This window comes from Hipposideros armiger, unplaced genomic scaffold (assembly GCF_001890085.2).
Source record: "Hipposideros armiger isolate ML-2016 unplaced genomic scaffold, ASM189008v1 scaffold_724, whole genome shotgun sequence".
NCBI classification, from domain to species: Eukaryota; Metazoa; Chordata; class Mammalia; order Chiroptera; family Hipposideridae; genus Hipposideros; species Hipposideros armiger.
In genome coordinates this window covers 229650-251353 of record NW_017732074.1, presented here as the reverse complement: position 1 = coordinate 251353, position 21704 = coordinate 229650, and the positions used below count along the sequence as shown (strand labels likewise).

Below are 21704 nucleotides of genomic sequence, written 5' to 3'. Positions count from 1 at the left end.
ACACACACACACACACACACACACACACACACACACACACACACATATACACAATGGAATACTATTCTGCCATCAGCAAAGATGAATCTCCTACAGTCCTCATGCTGCCCAGGCACATAAATGTTTCATGTGCCCTGTACATTTCTGTAGGAATGGGATAGAGGCTCAGCAAGGGGTGCTCACCTGCTCCTGGGGGGGTGAGCGGAACTCCTTGGTCTTCCGGGCGGTCAGGGCTGCAGACATGTTCAGGGCCTGCATGAGCTCATTGTAACGGAACTTCTGATTGGCCTGGAGCTTGGAGACATAAAGGTCGCCAAATGCCACAATGGCCTCCACTCGGTGCTGCAGCTCACAGTCACAGAAGTAGCTGAGGAGCTCACACATCTGGAACAAAAGTGCACATAAATGCTAATATAATCATGCTTTATGTGAACTGGTACATCACCTAGCATCCCCGTTTTACGGAGGGTAACACTGAGATTCTGGCGATTTAAGCAACTTGTTCTATGTCACATGGTAAGGGTGGAGCTATTACTTGAACCCGAGCTGGCCTGAATCCAGCTCTTCACTAGTAGGGCCAGGAGCACAACAGGGAAAAAAGCTTGTTGAAGACTGAGTAAACCTGCCTGCGGGGAGAGAGAGCAGTGTTTCTCAGAGAGTGTTCTCCCAGGGCTCTAAGCTCACACAGGAACCACCACCAAATTGCATCGTGAGCTCTGGCTCCTTCCTGACATCTTCTGGCTTTCACTGTTTTTGTTTATCGGCACTGTTTTTTTGTGATTAGATCTTTAGGGTTGTTATTACTAATCTTATCACTATTAGACCACTAATAAGAAAAATAATAGCCATAACTTATTGAATGCTATGTACCAGACACTCTGCCAGGCACTTGCCATACTTTATCTCCTTTAGTCCTCACTGCATTCCTGATATTTTTATTAAAGGAGAAGTTCTATTAGCCTGCCTCTACTTAACTGCTCATGGGATTAACAGACTCTCTCCAGTCAGTCTGGGCGATGGAGGGCTTTCACCTAGCTGCACAATCTCTGACATACCTCTACACCTCTGCTCCCGCCAGGTGAACTAGGACCCAGAGTGTATGCCAGCCATACTCGTGATTATAATTATACCATTTAATTAAAAATTATATGAGCCTTGCTGGACTTATCATGGCGATCACTTCTTTAGGTATATAAATGTTGAATAACTATGGTGTACACCTGAAACTAACAGAACATTGTAAGTTAGCTATATTTTAATAAGAATCTTAAAAATAAACAAACACATTTCCAAAGAGAAAAAACAATGATTTGAGCCAATGAAATAGGAAAACTAAGTTGAATGACTAAGGGACATCCGTAAAAGGCAAGTTAAAAAAAAAACGCTAAAAATTGGGTGTGAATTAGACAACTACAAAAAATTGTGGGAAATCATACAAATCTAGAAGCATTCTGCACTCCAGTTACCTCTACATATGCAGTCTACTGTCAAGATCCCCAAATGGCGATTGCAGGTGGTGCATGACAGGTGTCATCTATGCACAAGAGAAGACTCTATGGGCCAGTCAGAGACTCACATTAGAGAAACGGTCCTGGCCCTATGTTAGAATAGCACATTTATATATTTTAATACAATGTTTAAGGTATATATGTAAAATTCTCCTCTATATTTAATGTTTTAACTGACCACCTACCAATCCTATCACATTGAATAAGAGACCTTCCACTGCAGATTACTATAATACATTTTATAAAACATTTTCATAGTATATTTTATAAAAATACATTCTAGGGGCTGGCCGAGTGGCTCAGTTGGTTAAGAGCTCGGTCAAGAGTTTGAGCTCTGAGCAACAGCGGTTCGAGTCCCGGCCCCACTGAGCTGCCAACAGGTGGCAGGATGGCTCAGCCAAATAAGTAAATAAATAAATAAAATAAAAGATACTTAGATATTAAAAAAAATACATTCTAATCTTATGGTTTACTATATTATCATCCACATCTCACAAATCATAAAGCTAAGGCTCTCATGGCTGTTGACTGGGCAAGTTTATATCAGTAGTAAGGGGCAGAGGAGAGGAACTGAAATAGAGATGCCTGAACCAGGCTCACTCTGTGGGGCAGGCTGTTCTACTCTATTCATTTTCATTTATCTTTTCTCGGCGCCCAGAAGACTGACGCCAGCTTACACCTGAGAAGACTGTGTTTTAGGAGGCGTTGAGGCCAAGGGGGCAGCTCAAAATGAGCCTGACTCTTTTCCTTAGCCCAGATGGCAGTTTCTTTGAATGCCAGTGGAACATCAGCTTGGTGACCAGAGCATGGCAATAAATGAAAGCAGGTGATGAGTGTGGTCACTCGACGAGCCAGTTTCGCTGGTGCACTCCACAGCCAAAGGCTCCTCTCCCTCTCCAGACAGGATCTCGCAAATGAGCCCTTTAGTCCCAAAGACATAAGATCAGGGCAAATCCATCCCTGGTACCAGAGAATTCTAAAGCCCAGGCCTCATTGATGAGGGTTGGCATTTTTATTTTGTCTTGGGGAGACTTAGGGAGTACATTCTATGTCAGAAATGAGCACGACCGGTGGGTATTCTGAGCATCTCTGTCACCCTCCAGGTTCAGGTCAGTGTCCACAGTCCCGGCCTCATCACTGGCTGTACTGTCTCCCTCCCCAGCTCTTTCCAAGAGCAGGATCTTTGAAGCCCAAAGTTACCTGCAGCTTGACAGGCTCCGGTAACCTGGTCTGTAACAAGCCTTTGACTGGAGCCTCCTTGCTGGCCTTTTCCCCAGCCTCCACTGCCTTCTCCTCCACCTGAGTCACTTCCTCCTTCTCTGCCCCCTCTTCTGTCTCCCCACTGTGCTCTCCAAACACAGTGGGATCGATCAGGAGGAGGATCTGCCGAACGTCATCATCGTCGAACACCCCCATGACCAGCAGGGTTCCAATGAGCTTCAGCACAGGCACAAACTGGAACTCCACAGAGCCCCCAACAGGGTCCCGGATGTGTGCCCCGCTGCACTGCACAGCCTCTCTCAGCATGCTCAGTGCCTTTGTCCTGAGAATCTCCAAGGGAATCTCGGGGCTCTGCTTCTGGTGCTCCTCACTGGTCATGACAACGCAAGGGGTGGAGAACCTGAACCCTGGCTTGAGGCATGTTCTCAGGCCGACTGCAGGCAGCCCATGCCTCTTGGACTTGTCTGGGTACAGGCGGATTCTCCTGGTGGTGCTGGTAATGGGGATGATATACTCATTCTTCATCATCAGCTTTCTCTCCTTAGCGTTGGCCAAATGGATGCTGATGAGCAGGTCATAGAAACCAGACCGAAGCAGGCCAGGGAGGTACTTGTTATCAATGGCATAGAAGAGCTGGGAGAGGTCCACGTGGCTGCACAGGGCGTAGGCTACTCGGCTGTTCCCCAGGGCACATACGGCGCTGTAGAGTCGCAGCGTGTGGTAGTGGAACTGCAGCAGGTCCTCCTGCTCACAGAGCTCCAGGATATCCACACACCTGAGAACCAAAGACACAGGCAATCAACAACTCCATGGGGAGAAAAATGTGCCAGAATTCAGCAGAGTTCTTGCTCTCTGAATCCCCAGGGATTTCACCCAACCCAGTGAAGGTAGGCGAGGGTTAGAAAGATGGAGGCATCTCTGCCCCACTTTCTCTTATAGGTTATTATTCCTCTCATGGTTCTGGTCCACATCCCAGTTTCTGATAACCCCCCATATCTAACTTCAAGGGTCTCAAAAGTCTGTAAGACTTGAAAAAGATACTAGCATACCAAACATTAACGTCTTCCTTATTAGGGAAAACCCCAAATCTCAACACTGAAAAACATTCAGGTATATGACAGAGGTGGTTTGATCCTTTCATTTGTAGGTTCAAGGGGACCCTCTGTTTCCTGGTGGAAGACGCCTTCAGAAGATATAGCTGAAGCCCTCCATCAATCTACCTTTTATGTTACCTGTATAACCTCCAATCTCCCTTCATCCACGGGCTTCCCTTCCCCTGAAAACAAACACACCATACTCTTGTCCAGAGAGAAAACACTTTCCAACCTCAGATGAGTTGGCACAATCAATTCACTTTCTCCTTCCTGGCTTTAGAGATCTGTCTGCCTGTGCATTGTTCCCTTGTTTGTGAAGGCCCAGGGCATGGCTCTGATCTTTGCTTAGATTTTCTACTTTGTCTTGCTCCTCACCCTGGATCTGGGGACCCTTTGCAATTAGCTTACATGGATGGACTGCCGGTGTTTTCTGCTCCTTCCCTACGCTAGCCTGTCCTGCTGCTGCCCATGAATATCTAAAAGGGAGCTATGCAGGTATGAAACACCTCTACCCTCTATTACTTTATTTTTTTTAGTCCAAAAGATCAAGGGGTAATAATATCCACAAAAATAGAATTACTTCTTACTATGCACAGAAACTGTACTAGATTTTTACCTACACAATCTCATTTTTTTTCTCCCAGCAACCCTTTGGGTGGGCATTTATCCCACTGTATCCATGAGGAGGCTGAGGCCTGGAGTGCAAGAGTAACTGACCGAAGGCTACACAGCCAGAATCTAACAGTGCTGGCGGTGAAACCAGGCCGTAGTCCAAGAATGCCTCTTAATGAGGGGAGGCCAGGAGCCTGAATTTCTTATTTCTTCGTTCTCTACGCAAGTGAGGTATGCCCCATTCTTCCCCTTCTTGACATCAATAAACATATATCTCAGGGTCACACTAAGGTTTTTAATTAAAGGCATGGCAGTGTTCCCTGAGTGAAGGCACGCAGAGCTACGGTGAAGGCCCCGGGGCAGGCACATCACAGTGAATATCCTGCTGTTTCTGAGTAAATACCGAAAGGGGGAAGGGAGAGACACTGAGGTGTGGGGAAACTGACAGTCATCCTGGGATTAAGCAGAGCCCTTGGCCGATGAGGATGGTGCTCCTTGCAAGCCCTGACTCACTGCCTCCCAGGCCTGCCCCGTCCTCTGTGGGCCCCTCCACTACCTGTTCTCCTCGGGGATGTGGAGTGCCATCATCTGCAGGGGCTCCAGGCACTGCACCACCCAGCCGTGGCGCTCGCTCACCCGCTCTGTCTCCACCTTCAGGAAGCTGCTGGGCATGCGGCTCCAGAGCACTGGCTGGATGGTCTGGACGTCCAGCCGCGGCGGACACTGTGGGACTGGGTTCTTTTCCTCACTCTTAAATATGGCTGCCGACAGGGGCATTGCATTCTGGGGCAAGGCGGAAAGGCGTTAGAGAGAACACACACGCCAACATGTTCTGTGGCTGGATAACGCACCTGGCCCATGATAACCAATAGGGTTAGTATAAATTAAAGAGAGACAAATGTATCCAGGGACCTCTAAGGGCTTTACCAGCATCAATTAAGACCTTTCCTAACAGTTAATATGAGCATTAATTAATTACTTCAGCACCCAACAGAAATAGGAGAAGGGAAAAATGAAAACCTATGTTCTGTCGTATGAATTTCACAGGCAAGTGTAGGAGTCTGGTGAGTGGGGTGGGGGGGTGCATATGAAAAGTGAGGGAGTGACAGATTCCCCTGTTTTCTGAGTCCTGGGGTCTTCCCCCTAATGGTCAGTGTGTCTTCCCTTATCATAGCCATTAGGTGAGGGAACTGATAAATACCTTCAGCTTCCCAAGTTCAAACTGAAACAAAGAAGTGCTTGTAGGCTGCAGGAAGACTGCCGGAAACACTTTTGTATTGGGCTCCACCTATAAACCAAAACAAATTGAGAGGTTTGTCCCAAATTATAAAATCATAGGTGGCATTGGGTGTTTTAATGAACACCCTCACTCTGACGTGTGCTGAAAGAGGACAGTTCACTGGCTGGTCGTTCTCCGCTGCTCGGAAATTCCCAGAGACCTGGTACCTACTGGCAGATGCTGTCACTGCTCCTCACCTTAAACACTCTCTCCCTCTCTCTGCTGGGGGCTGCACAATTTCACATCCTTTCATTTTCTCTTTCCTGTAACTGAAGCCAACAGCTTTCTCCAGTGCTCAAGAGGACAGTCACAGGTGGGAGCTACTAACCTGCCACCAAAGACAATGCCTGCCCTTCGTCACTGAACAACGTGATGTGCTGGCTCCTTAGAGAGCATGAGACACCTGCCCAGAGGAAGTGATAATTAGGGTTGGGTGGTGACTTTAGTAGTATTTCTGAAGGCGAACAGACATTGGTCAGGCAACACAGGAGGCCTCTTATAGCGGGGCTTCTCAGCTCTGAGACTATTGATGTTTTGGGCTGGGTCTTTCTTGTGTGAGCTGTCCATTGTAGGATATTTTCGGCTTCCCTGGCCTCTACCTACTAGATGTCATGAGTGCTCTCCACCCCACCCCAGTCATGACAATCAAAAATGTCTTCAGAGATTGCCAAATGTCCCTGGAAGAGAAAAGCGCCCCCCACACTTTGCAGGCAGGGACCATGAGGCACTTTCCTAGAATAACAGGAAGAGGCTGCCTCCAGGGCCTGTCTCTTCTCTCAAAAACTCTCCTTTCATTTGGTTCCTTTGGACTTTTCTCCACCCCCTTCTCTCTCTGTATGATTCTAGTTCTTACATTAAATGGTGTAAATTCACTGTCTTTTGGCTGCCACTTACATGAGGCACGTGGATTTATTTATGACCTTGGGGCTCCACTTATCATTTGCTCACTTTGATGAAGGGCTTTTGATCAGACTTGGAGGACCGTGGAAGAAGAAGTGGGACTTTAATTTCACCAGCTGAAGTCCTTTGCCTTTAAGCAAATTTAGACATTAGGAAACTCTTGCAACTTGCCCAACTCACCAAATTAGGAGATGTTGGGTGTTGTGGACATACCCTAAGGTGCCCCTCCTCCCCCGTGAATCACCCCTTGTCTAATCCCCTCCCCTAGAACCTGTGTCTTGTTTCTAGCAAACAGAATATGGCAAAAGTGAAAGGACTGTCATTCCCTTGATTAGGTCACATTATATCAGACTCCATCTCAGCAGACTGGAAAGAAAGATTCTCCCGTTGGCCATGGAGAAGTAATCTCCATGTTGTGAGAGGACCACGTGACAAGGAATTCCATGAAGTCTCACGAGGCTGAGAATGGCTGCCCCCTGGCTGCAGCCAGGAAGAAATGGAGCCTCAATTCTACAAATGCAAGTAAGAATTCTGTCAACATCCACGTGAGCTTGGAAAAGGACCCTGAGCTCCAGAAAAGAACACAGCCAGGTTGTCACCCTGATGACAGCCTTGTGAGATCTTGAGTAGAGGACCCAGCTAAGCTGTGCCCTGACTCCTGACCCATGGAAACTACGAGACAACAAAAGTATGCAGTTTTAGGTCACTATGTGTATGGTAATTTGTTATGTGATAATACAACATGAATTCAGTGAGTTTTCTTTTTGTCAGGTTATTTGTTACAGGCTTCCTTTACATAATAAACTGCCTCGATGCATTTAGATATAAGATTTCTAAAAGCACATATTTTAAGGGCTGCAACTTAAAAGAAGCAGGGTGGACTTGTTAAACCCCAGCCTTGCGCCCAGTACACGGTCATTCCAGTACACTGTGGTGGGCTCATTGTACAGAGGCAGACATTTACTTTACCCCCAATGCCTCAGGTACCCATGGATGATAAGGATGGATAAATTCCTGTAAAACCAAAGCGTAGGGACAGGATGGCTAGAACTGCCTTGCAATGTCTGAAAGAATCTGTTAAGGACGTTTAACAAATGCTTATTTAGTGCCTGTCATACACCTGCTTTGTGCCAGACTCTGGGTTTACAGCGGTGAGAGATATTAATAGGAAATTCTGATCTGATGCAGGGGTGACTTTGGCCATAAAGTGGCCCAAATCCTATCTGGGCTGACCCCAGATTTCTCAAATACTTGTTGGGCGGCACCTAGGACAATGCATGCCCCTCAAGTCATTGCACCTTGAAGCAAGCAGAGCTCTGGAGGCTGAGAAAACTTCACCTGGACCAGGAAGCAGCCCATGAGTCTGTGCTCACAGGGAAAGAGAAGTGCTTTTGGCTGGACGTTCCCTGGGCTGCCCTACATCATACCGGCACAGGGTGCTACCAGCTGAAAAGGGTGGCACGTTTTTAGGTTCCTCAGGAATTGGCCCTGCAAACTTTTTAAATTACCCAGCCAAATGCCAGGGCCCTCTTCAAACCTCCCTGCAGAGAGGATGTGCTCCGAGAGCCTTTAGGATGCTCTGGGATAGGTTTATTTCTAGCCTGCGGACTATAACCCCATCACAATGAACCATTGAAATTTTTCTTCATTCACTATAATAAAAAGGCAACCCAAGTGTGGGCTCATGATGGGAGTACATAAGGATAAAAATGTTGACTGGGGTGTGGTAAGCAGAACCCTAGATGGGGTTATTTCTGTGATCATGTATGCTAAATGGCAGAAGGGATTGTGCAGAGGTAAGAAAAGCTACTAACCAGTTGACCTTAAGACAGAGATTATCCTTGTGGGTTTAATCTAGTCACATGAGCCCTTAAAAGGCAGGTGTTTTCTCCTTCTGGGGGCAGAAGGGAAAGTCAGAGAGATTCAAAGCATGACAAGAGTTGGATATACCCTTGGGGCTTTGAAGCTGGAAGGGGCCATGTGAGAGGGAACGTGGGCACCTCTGGAAGCAGCAGAGAATAGTCCTGACTGATGACCAGCAAGGAAACAAGGACCTCAGACCTCAATCTCCAAACATAACAGGACCCTGCCAACAATGTCAATGAACTTGGAGTGGATTCCTCCCAGAGCCTCAGACAGAGCCAGCTCAGCCCAGCTGACAGCTTGATTTTGGCCTTTTGAGAACCTAAGCAGAGAACCTATAGAATTATGAAACAATAAATGCATGCTGTTTAAGGCTGCTAATTTTGTGGTAACTTGATAGGCAGCAATGAAAACATGAATATAGTGGCTTCATAGCTGAGTTGGGCAGTTTGACAACAAATACAATACCTAGGTGCCAGGTACTGTTTCACCCACAGGGGATGCAGCAGTGAACAGAGAGATGGCCTCTGCCCTCAGGGAGTTTACACTCTGGATGGGGAACTTACATTTTAATGCAATGAGCAGTGAGCCCAGATTTGGGGCTGCTGTGAAGTACCACGGATATTTTTCCCTTTGTGTTTAAGGTACATTTTATCACTGGCTGATCTAGACATTCTGTTTCTAATTATGTGTGAAGATCAGGATATAATAACTGGCCTGAATTGAAAGCTAACCCTTCCATAAATCTGAATCTTACAGCCGGCCCACTTCTCAGAGCAGTGTGTCTGGGGTGTCAATAACCGAGGAGTAGTATCTCTTGAACATATATTTTATTTCTCATTTCACCCATGATTACATTATGAGGGACAGAAAAAGGTATTCAAATTGCATAGCAGTTATTTAATGGGGAACTCGAAAAATACTGTTGGAGAGAATCCTTCTCTCATTATTTTGGTTACTGGCCCTTTCTGAATAGAAAGCCAGTGTATAAATATTGCTGCTCTGCTCCTCTCAAGATAATTGAAAAATGAAAATGGCTACAGCTGCAGAATAATAATTATCCCACTGCTGGGGGACCAGATGCACAGCTGGACACATTAGCGTCTAGCCTGGAATGAAAAGGGGGCTGGCTGGGTGTGAGCCTCCCCAGGGCCCCTGGACTCTAAAGGCCTGGCGCTCTCCACATTCACAGCCACATTCCTCAGTGGAAGGCAGAACGCCGAGTGGAGACATGAGGACTTACATGCATGGAGTAGAGGCAGGTGTCCCGGGGGGTAGGTGCCAACTCGCAGCTCAGAGAAGACAAATGACTAGCCCAATGTCACCCAGAAACTACTGTGAAAGATGGGATAAAAATGGCCACAGTGTCCTGCTCTTTGTTATAACATCTCCTCAACATCTCTTCCCTGAGGCAGGCCAGGCACAGCCGCTGTGAGTGCCATGGGTTATTTATTTATTTAGGGACCTTTGAAGCCCAACTCGCCTTAAAAGTTATTAGACGCTGTAGCGCTCTCTGCAGCTCAGGGAGGACCCTTCAGTCAAACTCATTTCAGGAGTTAATGGGAAAAAAAGTAATGGATTCTGAAGGACAGCAGAAATGTATATAAGCATTCTTAGGGGACTGGGGGGAAGGTAGAATCTCTAGACAGTATTAGAAAGATACCTTACTTCCTGCCTCAAAGTCTGGTTTTGCAAAGGCGTCTTTCTGGGAACAGCTGGTGGGGCCTCAGCTGCTGTACCAAGCTTGCTGCGTGGTGCTGATGATCCCACTTTTTTCCAGGAGGAGGAGGAGGAGGTGCCCAGTCTCCTTTGCTACAGGAGGTACCGGGGAGGAGGCAGCTGCCTCCATGCCGGCAGGCGGTCCCCGGACCCCAAAAAGGGATCAGTCTCTCTGTTCTTGGTCACCAAACATTTCAGATTTGGGGCAGCTATTCTATCTCTCCCCTCCAACTGCAGGCCAGACAACTGGCTGCCAAGAGGCCCTTCAGCCTGGATGCTGTAACCTGGGGCTAATTCTAGAACCTAAGGTTTTATCCATTTACATAGCAGGATGCTTTTTATCTGCTGTAGCTTGCTAAGCTTCCATAAACACTGCGTGCCCTTGTCCTGGGTCAGCAACCTTCAGGAGTTCCTCAGTTCCTATCAACACCTCCCTCCCTTTCTAAATGGCATTGTCACCACTCACCATAAAGACGCCATACTAGTCTGTCCATTGTTCCTCATACATAATACCTTAGGCTTCCCTATCTCTTCAATGCTCCCTGTGCCCTTCTTTCAACCTAGTATACTGCCCGCTCTCCACGTGAAACACTTCTTTTTTGTTTGTTTAAGATTTCTCCATAATGAACACTTTCCAGGCCACTCTCAATGGGGGAGAGCGCTTCCCTCTCTGAACTTCGATAATCCTCTCTGTCCACACATACCTGAGACTCTCCATTCTACCCTTGGAGTGTCAAGAAGGTTTAATATAGAAATATAACTCCTTATCTTAGCTGTTCCCTGGTAAGCTTGGTAGAACTCTAGGCTTATAGAATACTAATAACTGTTAGAGTATAAAAAAAAAAGAAAAGTTTTTTTTTGTTTTTTTTTTTGGTTAAATAACATGAGAAGTGCCTGGTTAGACAGGTTTCTTTCTAAAGTATTTCTCAAAGTTAATGTTCATGCAAAACTTCAAAAGAAGGATATAATATGTTTGGAAGTTCCGAAGCTTACCTGGCCATCAAAGACGAAAATCCTGCATAAAGAAACCCAGCCTTTTGTGCTTAATGACAGGTAAACTTACAAGTGTATGACTGATGGTTTTCCTGAGTAGTTCTATCAGAGTTCATAGTCAATGAAATAGGGAAACATTGTTTATATAAATGCATTTTTAAAGGATCCTGTAAAGAATCCATAGAGAATGAGAATCACCTTTTACAAAGAGAATACTCCCTGGCAAATTAATCAGTTTTTATGGGTCTATATTTTGAGCATAGATGTTTCTTAAAGTAGGAGTACCTCTGTTCACATTTTAAACTTTACATCTTATATAGTGCCGGTAACATCAAAGTTGCACTAAAAACAATTACAAAATAAATGAACAACCTTTAAGAGCCCACCAAGGAAGCACCTTATCTTCTAGAAAGATGACCAGCATATCTGATCAACCAATATGTATGATATCTGCCCCCCGCCCTTCTCCCCCTTTCTGTGGACAAATGAAGTCACTTTGCTTTTTTGTTTGTTTCCCAAGATGGCTTGTGGACCACGTGGGCTCATCACCTCCGTGCTCTGGTGGGGATGCTGACTATGGAGCAGAATGAGGAGCAGAGCCCTAAGCACTCAGGCCAGGGACATTGTTGTCTCGGCCCCAGAAGCCACTCCTACCTGGTAGCAGGTGCCGAGTTCTCTCCCATTGGCCGAGAATGACAGCATGCCCATTGCCAGGTCCACAAGGCAGCCGATCTCCAGGTCCACGTTGCTGCGACTTGACCGTTGGGAAGTGGCCACAATGTCCCCACCCCAGACCATGTAGCAGTTGCTGCGCTTTACACTAGGAGCCACAGAGATGAAAGGCACAGAATTAGATTTGGGATTGGGGCAGTTTGCAGTCAGGACTCTGGGATGAAATGCCCCAGGCTTTCCAGTCTGCCCCCAATAACTTTTTCTCTTAACTGAATTCATTCAGCTTCAACCCAGTTTCCTCAGGCATGAACAACTCAGTTTAAGGATCTGGCAATCTATTGGGCTACTTTGGTCCAAAGAGTGTGACGTTCAGGTATCTGTTTCCAGGCTCCATGTCAGTTCACCTTTCTGAAACAGATAATGGGGATGGTAGTATTCCCACCTTAGAGATGGGAAATGGAGGCACAGAGAAGGTGGCCACCATAGGCAGACTCAGGCATTTGGAATGAAGCAGGAACAAAGATCTGCGTTCAGCATCCTAGTCCAGTGTCCGGGCAAAAAGTCTTTAAGACACTTGGAAACTCAATGCCACATTCCTTAGGATGGCAGGCCTGGGCAGACTTACAACATAGGTGGAGGTGTCTCTGATGCCCTCCCACCTCCAGGCCTACAGTATCCTGCCCTTCTCAGCCCCCTGAAGGTCTGTCCACCACATTCTTCACTAACTACCAGCTTGGGTGCCTGTCTACCAATCCTCAGAATGTAAACTCTATCATTGGTGCCATTATTTAGATTTAAAAGCCAACTGTAATAACCCAAAAGCTTTTAAGGCTCCAAAGCCTGATTCCTTCATTGTAAGATTTTAAATCCTGAGTGGGCTTTAGAGAAGGGGCACCGTGGCAAAGGTGATTCCTTTTCAATGGCTGTGGGCTGGGAATAGTCAATTGGGTCTCCTCCTAAGTCTAGTCCTGGGGCTCACCATCTGAGGTACCCAGTCACTTGAGGTAATACGAAGTGATCTGTCTCAGGTTAAATGAGAAAGAGGCTCTATATCTGATACTAGAGCAGCCCCTTTAAACATCCTAAGGTCGATCTAATTTGACCTTGGAAGGCCAAGGGTTGATAAGAATTCTCCAAGGTTCTTTCCGCTCTAGAATTCTATCACTTTTTCCTGTGACTGGAAATCCCCTTTGTGAGCTTATTCACCTCCTGTCCTCCCCTCCCCTCTGGGGCCCCATCAGGCTGATATCTCAGTGTTAGTCCCCACAGGCAGGACCAGTGCAAGCTGCTCCTTCCAAAAGTGATAGCCATTGCTAGCTTTCCATAAAGGTTAAACTGCAGCCATGTTACTGCTGCTGCTTAGTGATTAGAGTACTAAGTACATTGATGACTACTACACAATTCAATTAATAATGTATTACAGCTGTGGGAGTTATGACGTACCATGCTTTGGTCGTATTTTAAAGGACCCAAATTTGAAATGCCTGAAAATTGATCCTGTATTTATTTCTTGTTTATGCAAGACACAGAAGAATTACTGAGCACCTACTATATGCTGAGTCTTATTCTACATGCTAATGTGTCAGTTAATTTTCACAATAAATGCTGTCACTGAGGCTCAAATAGAGTAATCCATCTGGCATGGGACAGCCAGCTAACTGGAGAAATCAACCCAGTTGGGATGGGCATGTCTGCCTTTGTTTTTCTGGTTAAAGAGGAAAGTCTGTAGTGGTCAACTACTTTCACATACTTTGCTTTCCAACCTAAATCAGATGTTGCTTATAGCATCTACTCTGGGTCTCATAACATGACAGACATCCAGTAACAGTAATAATAGTAGTTAATGTTTATTGAGTGCATGGGTTGAGGCACTGTTCTAGGTATTTTTGTGTATTATCTCACAACACTCTATGAAATTGGAACCATTATGAGGTAAGACAATTAAGTTCACGAACTTGTTGCAACCATGTTGCTAACCTTTTTTGATATCAGAGGGATTATTCATTATGAATTTGTACCAATTGGACAGTTAGCCAAGCTTACTATTTGGAAGTGCTGAAAAGCCTGTGTGAAAAAGTCAGATGACCTGAACTTTTCACCAACAATTCATGGTTATTGCATCACAACAATGCACCAGTTCACACAGCACTGTTTGTGAGGGAGTTTTTAGCCAGTAAACAAATAACTGTATTGGAACACCCTCCCTACTCACCTGATCTGGCCTCCATGACTTCTTTCTTTACCCGAAGATAAAGGAAATATTGAAAGGAAGACATTTTGATGCCATTTGGGACATCAAGGGTAATATGACAACAGCTCTGATGGCCACTCCAGAAAGAGTTCCAAAATTGCTTTGAAGAGTGGACTAGGCGCTGGTGTTGGTACATAGCTTCCCAAGGGGAGTACTTTGAAGGTGACCATAGTGATATTCAGCAATGAGGTATGTAGCACTTTTTCTAGGATGAGATCATGAACTTAATTGTCTGACCTCGTATTCTCTTTTTATAGATGAGGAAATTGAGCTCAGGGAGGTTAAGTGACTGTCCAAAGTCACACCTCTATTAAGAACTGGAACCCAGTTTAAAACACAGGCAGTGTGCTTCCAGAGTCTGTGCTCTTGACTATCTGCTCACAGTGGTCCTCCTGACATAGCAATGTACCTGACCCCTGGCTTTTGATGAGCCAGTAGCACCTAAAGAGCACTGCTTATGAAAACATTCCTGAACTTGTAGGGGTAAAGGTCATCTTGAGAAACAATTTATTATATCTCTACACATATCTGCATGGGGAAAGAGTCTATTAAATGTCAGGTGAAAACAAGGTCTGGTCTCCTGGGTCACCTCTGGGGCATAGCTGGGCAAGGATTCTTTCTCTGGTGGCAGCGCCAATGGACTGGTGGGAGGGTACAGTTGTGCCCAAATGTGTTTTCCCTATGGATCTCTAACTTCTATTCAGTGGGCATCACCCATGAATTTGTAATGTCTCTTTCACGTTCTTTGTGCTTTCAGCCATGACAAACTCTTGGGATGGAAAGTTCTGACTTGATCAGTTGCTGTATGATGTGGTACATCTTTTTATTTCTTCTGAAGTGACTTCTTTCAAGTACCCAGGGATCTTTCTCTGTCTTGCTTGGATGTTGTAGAAATTGGGGCTTGCTCGGAAATCATGGAGAAGAGTCTGAGAGAGAGTGCAGACCTCCCAGTTGTCCATTTGTATCTCCCATCACTGGGTCGTGTTTTATATGAGATGAAATTACTATTTTCACTAATAACACTTGTCTTGTCATAGTATCCCCAACCCAACACCGTTTACTTAAGGATTTTAAGCCTGTGCTTCATTTTCCATTTTTAATAGACGCTGGATGTTTCCTTGTTTTGGAGTGTGTGGATTAGAGAGAAAAAGACTGCTGGTAGGGAGTGATGAGCCCCCTTACCTTTCATGGACACGGCCGCGTTCATCCCCCAGAGTAACAGTCACCGTACAGTTTTTACTCAGATCAAACTTCTCACTGTATAAGTGATAGTCGGGAGTCACCCATCCAACCCAGACACAGGAGGGGTCCTGTCCAGCAAAGATGCGGATTGCGTAGTAGCACTGCTGAAAAAAGACCACAGAGAAGTGAGTGGCCCCCAGTTAGGGGGCACATGCTCAGGAGGCAGAAATGCTGCTGCAGCCCACCTGGCCCTTTCTTCTTAAAAAGCACACGTGGTTCTAGAGGTGTATCGCATCGCAGTCTAGACTTGGGGGAAGGGATGACTAGAGAATTTGGCTTATTTTTCCCTTTTCTGTTGTGCTTTAGCATCCAGAGAATCAAGCACTTAATCTACAATATTACCCTTTGCTCAGAAAATGCTGCTGATGGAATAAACAGTAGCTGCTCAGAATGGCCTGCACAGAACCCTAACCCTCTCCTGGGCATCAGAGCAGACCTGGGCTGCTGGGGAGAGCTGGGCGCTGCCTTTGCCCTCCGAGAGAGGGAACAGTCGGGGCTCAGAAAACCCCTGCTACACTTTCCACTTTTACAGGGAAGTCCAGGACAGTTTTCTTGAAAGTCTTGAAAAAGATGCTGTGAAAGAAAACCCATATTGTGGCCAAACATGCTTTAGATGGTCATCAGGAGCAATGACAAAGTGTTGAGAATTACAACAGTTCTTGGCGGGTGTCATAATAGTTGTGAAATGTATTCCTATGTTATAAGAATAATTAAAGCATTAAGGTAAGTGACTGCTTCATTATTTTCTTTATAAAACCAAGCACATTTATTCTTAATGAACTGACTTTTATTTGTAGTCAGTCATATGTATATGTATGTATGTATGTATGTGTGTGTGTGTGTGTGTATAAAATTTGATTAAAAGATAAAAGGGTCAGCCAGACAAAATGGGGCTTGAACCTTGGCACTGGCAGCTATTAATCGTGTGGCCTTGGACAAGTCATTTGTCCTGTCTGTGCCACAGAGGGCATGATATTGTCCATCTCACGGGGTTGCTGTGGGAATTGAGTGGGAAGCTGATGCAATGGGCCTAGCTCAGCACCCTGCACATTCCAAATGTGTGACCACTGCAGCCAGATTTTTACTCCTGATGGAAGGTAACCTATGAACTCGGGATTGCAGGATAACTTTATAGAAGGGGTGACATGCATTTATTTCTTCCAAAGAAATTTTTTCTTGGTTAGGTGCTAAAAGAAGAATGAGAAAGAGAAAGAAAAAAAGAAGTGAGCAAGAGTTGCTTTCGGACACTGTCTAGCTATACAAAAGGGACCAAAAGTAACCTCCATCTTCCAGGCTGGGTCCCTGGCTCCTTCTTCTCATTTGATTGCTCTCAACATTATTCCTGGCACTGCTCAGAGAGAGGGAGAGTTGACTTATGGAAGTTCACATAAAGAAGCAAACAAATGGATTAATTAAGACCCCACCCTCCCTAACTGATGTTAATTTTCATCAGAAAGGCAGTACTGGGTCCCTGGTGGCAAATGGGCAAAAGTACACAATGGTGCCCCATGAGATGCTCTTGGTAGACCTTCTGCTTTGTACTAAATATCTGTCTTTTCTTCACCCATTTGAGAAATGCCATACACGAGTTTTGGAAACATCATGATGGATATTAAAAGACACAGTAATTGGCAATTAAACAGGATCTCTAGGCAGGTCTTTGCTGTAAGGGGCACATTACCAAGCACAATAAAGACTCAAATAATTAAAATCATAATTGAGCACATTTACTTACTGTTGTTGTTTGAGAGAGGATTTCGTGCATCTGTTTCCTGGGGGGGAGGGGGGGGAGATAATCCATGTTTTAGTTGTTCAGCTGTAGAGAGAATTCCACAATTCTGACAGGCAATTGATCTACCTTTAATGATAGAGGCAAGTTTAGGAAACTATTTCCAATACATGAGTGATTCCAGCTGGTCTTGGGACTTGTTTTTCTGTAAACTGCTACCACCAGCCAGGACTATGGCGTCTAAATCTTGTCCCGCAGCCCAGGTGGTAAGTTAGAGCTGGGGGGAGGCTGAGGAGTTGTAATAATGTAGGCAGGGATACCTCTGGATACATTCTCCCATTCTCTCAAGCAGCTGTGCTTGTATAAAGCTTGGTAGATAGTGAAACTCTAGTCTAGAGGAAGCCTGGACCAGACAGCTCCAGACAGGCAGACATACATCAATGATTTAAAAAAAAAAAAAAGACATTAAAGGACCGAAAGAAAGACAGCAAGGAATAGACTCCTTATCAGGAAGGAAGAAGTCACAATACTCATGGGTCACACAGCTGCTGGGTTGGACATCGGACATAACTATGTAAAGAAAGACAGCATTTGCCTCTAGAAGCTTCTAATTTCACACAAAGGCAACAACAATTCCATCCCCTCCTTTTACTCCAAAAACAGCAACTGCAGGTTGCCAGGAGGATAGGGGCTCAGAGGGCTCAAGAAAAATAGAAACTTTCCCACGAGGTGTCACCCTGTTCAGCCTGATTGGTCCCCTAATTATGCACTGCACAAACACATATACACGTGCATGCACATGTAGGTGTACATATTCATCCTCATTTCTTTACTTGACTGACAGCAGAGAGAACCCTACCCTCCGAGTTCTAGTTGTGCTGAGGTAGAGTAAGAAACAGACAGACGGAAAGCCAACGTTACAGCGGACACAAGGAACACCCTGTCTCGCTCTCACCTTTTCTGGAAAGCATCACTGTCCAGACAGGGGCTGTGGCTGAAGGAAGAGTGGCACTCGATGGGCATGCTTAGGCGGCAGTAGATCATGTTGGCATTGCTATTCTGTGTGCCAAACGTCTTGTGGGTCACCTTGAGGCATGGAGGGCTGTCTATGGTGCCATCAATCCTCACGACCTGGAAACACCATGGGTCCTTACCTGGCACCTGAGGGCCTCATTTTGACCCTGTCCCTCTTTCCCTCATTGACATTACATATGTTGAGGCTTTCTGCGAATTATAAAAGTTGTGGCCAGTGATGACCAAATCACTGCTTTCATCATCACTTGGACTCTGCCCTATGGAAAAGAACAAATCTGCCTCTGGCTAGAGGAATTAGAGATTAAAAGACATGCACACTGAGTTTTCTGCAAGGTCAAAGGTAGAAAACAGGTAGGTGCAAGTTGGGGGTAAGTATCTGGATGATGCGCATGGTGTCCACTGAGGCTGACCTTTGAGGTCAGGGGGCAAGTGGCTAAAGAAGAAAATCCAAGGATTTCTCTTGTCAACGGGCATGAGAATATCTATGGGAGAGGGAGCAAGAAGGCCCAAAGTGCAAAAGAAAAATCAGCTCCCTCGGAGGGCTGTGTCACCCACCAGTGCCGTGTATTTCCCATCTCTGCCACAGTCACAGCTTGAGTGCTGAGGCTCCCTGAGGCCCCTCCAAACACGGGGGAGATTCCTAGTGGCAGGGCACAAGCATTACAGGGATAGTGGTTGGAGGAAGGAAGATCAAAACTGGATTTTTTAAATGTGTGCATGCGGGTTGGGGTGGGAAGGGGATGAAGAAGAAGTCAACCGAGACCTATAATAATCATGTTCATATGATCTAAGCATTTCTCCCTGCATGCTGGAGGCTAGTTTTTATCCTGGAGCCTGAGTATGCTTAAATATTTTTGTGTGGTTTGTAGATTTTTCTAAGTGGATGGTCTCTAGATTCCATCGGTTTGTCAAAGGGGTTCATGACCTCCAAAAGTTTATGAGCCAGCTTTCTCAAGTAACGGTCAGGTAGGGGTCAGAGAAATATAAGTCTCTACTGTGGCAGACTATGGGGTGAAGCGAGGGGGGGGGAATTAAGAGTTGATGTTCGTTGAGTTTAGATTGGAAGGTGAGTTAAGGGAACTTACAGTCAGGTGGAAGGAAGCCACTGAATCTCATGCTTCAGTGGAGCTGATTTGTCTGACTTTCTGTTAGCCTCCCTTACCCCCAGTACACACCATGCAAATACCGTGGTGGGCATGGACAAAACAGAGGCAAGCAGATGTAGAACCAGAACTCAAATCTGGCTCCTTATAACCTTTGGCTCCACTCAGCTCCCCCTGCAAGATGGAAGCCGTCATAATCAACTATGACACCTCAGCTTAAAATGTTGGAAATAGTGCTGTAGCAATTGAACAGGGCCTAAAGGACATCAATGTCTGTGCATAGAAGAATCATGTCTAGGACATATCATCTGAAGTATAGGTCCTGAACTTTATAAGGGAAACACTTAAGGTCTCTGAATATTGTATTATGATGACCATACCGGTACAGGAAATGTCTGGAGAAGACACAGTGGCCCAAAGGCTTGGGGGCTGATCTGCAAGGTTGTATCTGCAAGGCGGCCGCCATTTGTAAGATGCCACTAAGCTGCCCCAATTAAGATGTCTGCAACTACAGCTCTAAGGCCAGTGGGGAGGGGACAGAGAAGCAGCCAGAGCTTGATGTAGGTAGGCAGCTGTGTGATGACAGGGGCATTAGTGGAAGCTTATTAAAGCCTGGCCCATCTGCCTTGCCAGGGCCACCCACAATGATGTGTAACATTACCTCTATATGCGGATGATCCTTTGGCACGTTGACAAATGTTGGGAGGCGCTTGCTGAACCACATGGCAACATCTCGGTTCATGTTGACAGCAAAAGGCTCAAAGCCCTCTTGGAGGCCACACATGGTATAAAACTTGAAGGTACTGGCGTCCATCCCGAGATTCATGCGGCCGATCTGAGACAGTCCCAGAGAGCAGATGGGCACAAAGCCTGCAGAACGGGGGAAGACAGCCCTGCCTCAGCCTGCAGCGCCATCTCGGGAAGCTGCGAGGAAGCCAAATCTCTGCTTCCTTAACAGCTTTGAATCCCAGTTGGAAAGATGGGCCACCATCCTTCATCTTTCTTCCTGGCACATGAACTCAACAACAAGAGCCGAGTGGAGGCTACGGCTGTGCTTGATGCATGAGAAAGAAAAGTAGTTTGGTTCAAAATGAGTTGGGGGAAAAAAGCAACCATCCAGCCAAGATTATTCTTAAGAAGTATATAATCAGTAGTTGGAAAAGTAAAACCAGTTAAGAGAAAAAGAGACATTCTTCATCTGCGCCTTAGTTAAAATTGCTATTGGGCCCTGGGAAATTTTAAATACTGCCCCAAACAGAACAACGCAAGAAGCCTAAAGAACCACTTGGTGCAAACTGCCTAACGTTTCTAGATCCCAGCATCTTCCCCAGGGAAATAAGAGCTCTAATGGTTCTTCCCGTTTTGAGAGGATGATTCTAAGAAGTTTTAAATGCTAATACTATGACTGCTGGTTTACAAAGTACATTTTACAAACTCCCATTCTCCTAGCCCACCTACTGTTATGTAAAACAGGAAGGCGAGATTTTTGAGCAGGAGCAATAAAAAATGCCTCACTTCCCTCCTATAGTTCGTCTCTCCAAGCTTGCCTCTGTATTCTCATCACATTAAAAAACTGCGTTGCAGAACAGACCAAAGCAGATTTTCAAATTGTTTGGTGTTCTTCTTTGTGGGCTATTTATAAACCATAATTGTGGACCAACAAATCAGCCGAGCCGGGAAAGCACTAATTATCCTGGATTTGGGAGGATGTGGGAGGCGGGTGGCTGACAGTCTTTGGAGGGGGAAGAAAGGCACCAAGGCCAGTGGCAAAAGCAGGGGTTGGAGCCCCCACAGAGAAAACTGGTGTCACTCCTAGGACAGGGGTGTTTATTTAAGGGGTAATTTAAAGGCCAATTTTGGGATAATTGACCTTTAACAGTAAGAGTTTCATTCAAAGAGACCAAGGACAAGATGCACTGTTCCTAGCAACAGTGCTTACATACTGTTATCTAAGCTACAAAGTTTCTATGTAAAAAACGTCATGAAAGTGAAAAGTAAATCCTTCAGAAGCTAAATTGGTTGCTTTAAGAAACAATGAACTTATTTAGGACACTATTTATTACCGTTTAATGTAATTTCTAAATAACAGAGCTTTCATGCAGTCCTAGCAGAATGAGGGTGATGTCTATACAGAGAGCCTCTCTCAGAGCCACCGAGGACTGAGAGCAGACTGGTGGCCATGGGCGTGGCCCTCAGGAAGGGAGACAGACAGGTCAATCAGATAAGCACCTATTCAGGCAACCTCCTGAGCTTGTGGCATTTTTGCACTAGAGACTCTTATAAATGAAATCACCTCCTTTCTATAGACAGTTTTCACAAATAAGGCACCTCTGGAAATCTGACTCCAGTGTGAAATAAGGATTGCTTGTTGGCAAATTTCTTGAGTCCCTTCTGGGACAGTGGGCTCTGCTGTGTGCTTTGAGATGTGAAGGAAGGAGAGGAAACTGTCCGGATTCCAAGGAGCTTATAGATCTGGAAACGAC

General features: G+C 45.6%; 1 protein-coding gene across 1 annotated transcript in view; it reads right to left on the bottom strand.

The window, feature by feature from the left end:
- The window catches only part of RYR3 (ryanodine receptor 3), a 358095-nt gene that overhangs the window by 171280 nt on the left and 165111 nt on the right, over positions 1 to 21704 (bottom strand). Inside the window, exons 28-36 of the mRNA XM_019627208.1 lie at positions 19883 to 20091; positions 18039 to 18214; positions 17090 to 17126; positions 15295 to 15458; positions 11844 to 12009; positions 5637 to 5723; positions 4992 to 5218; positions 2709 to 3504; positions 184 to 384 (exon numbers count right to left, since the gene is read on the bottom strand). Of these exons, the coding sequence (XP_019482753.1) occupies positions 184 to 384; positions 2709 to 3504; positions 4992 to 5218; positions 5637 to 5723; positions 11844 to 12009; positions 15295 to 15458; positions 17090 to 17126; positions 18039 to 18214; positions 19883 to 20091 (2063 nt within the window). The remainder of the gene's footprint in view (positions 1 to 183; positions 385 to 2708; positions 3505 to 4991; positions 5219 to 5636; positions 5724 to 11843; positions 12010 to 15294; positions 15459 to 17089; positions 17127 to 18038; positions 18215 to 19882; positions 20092 to 21704) is intronic.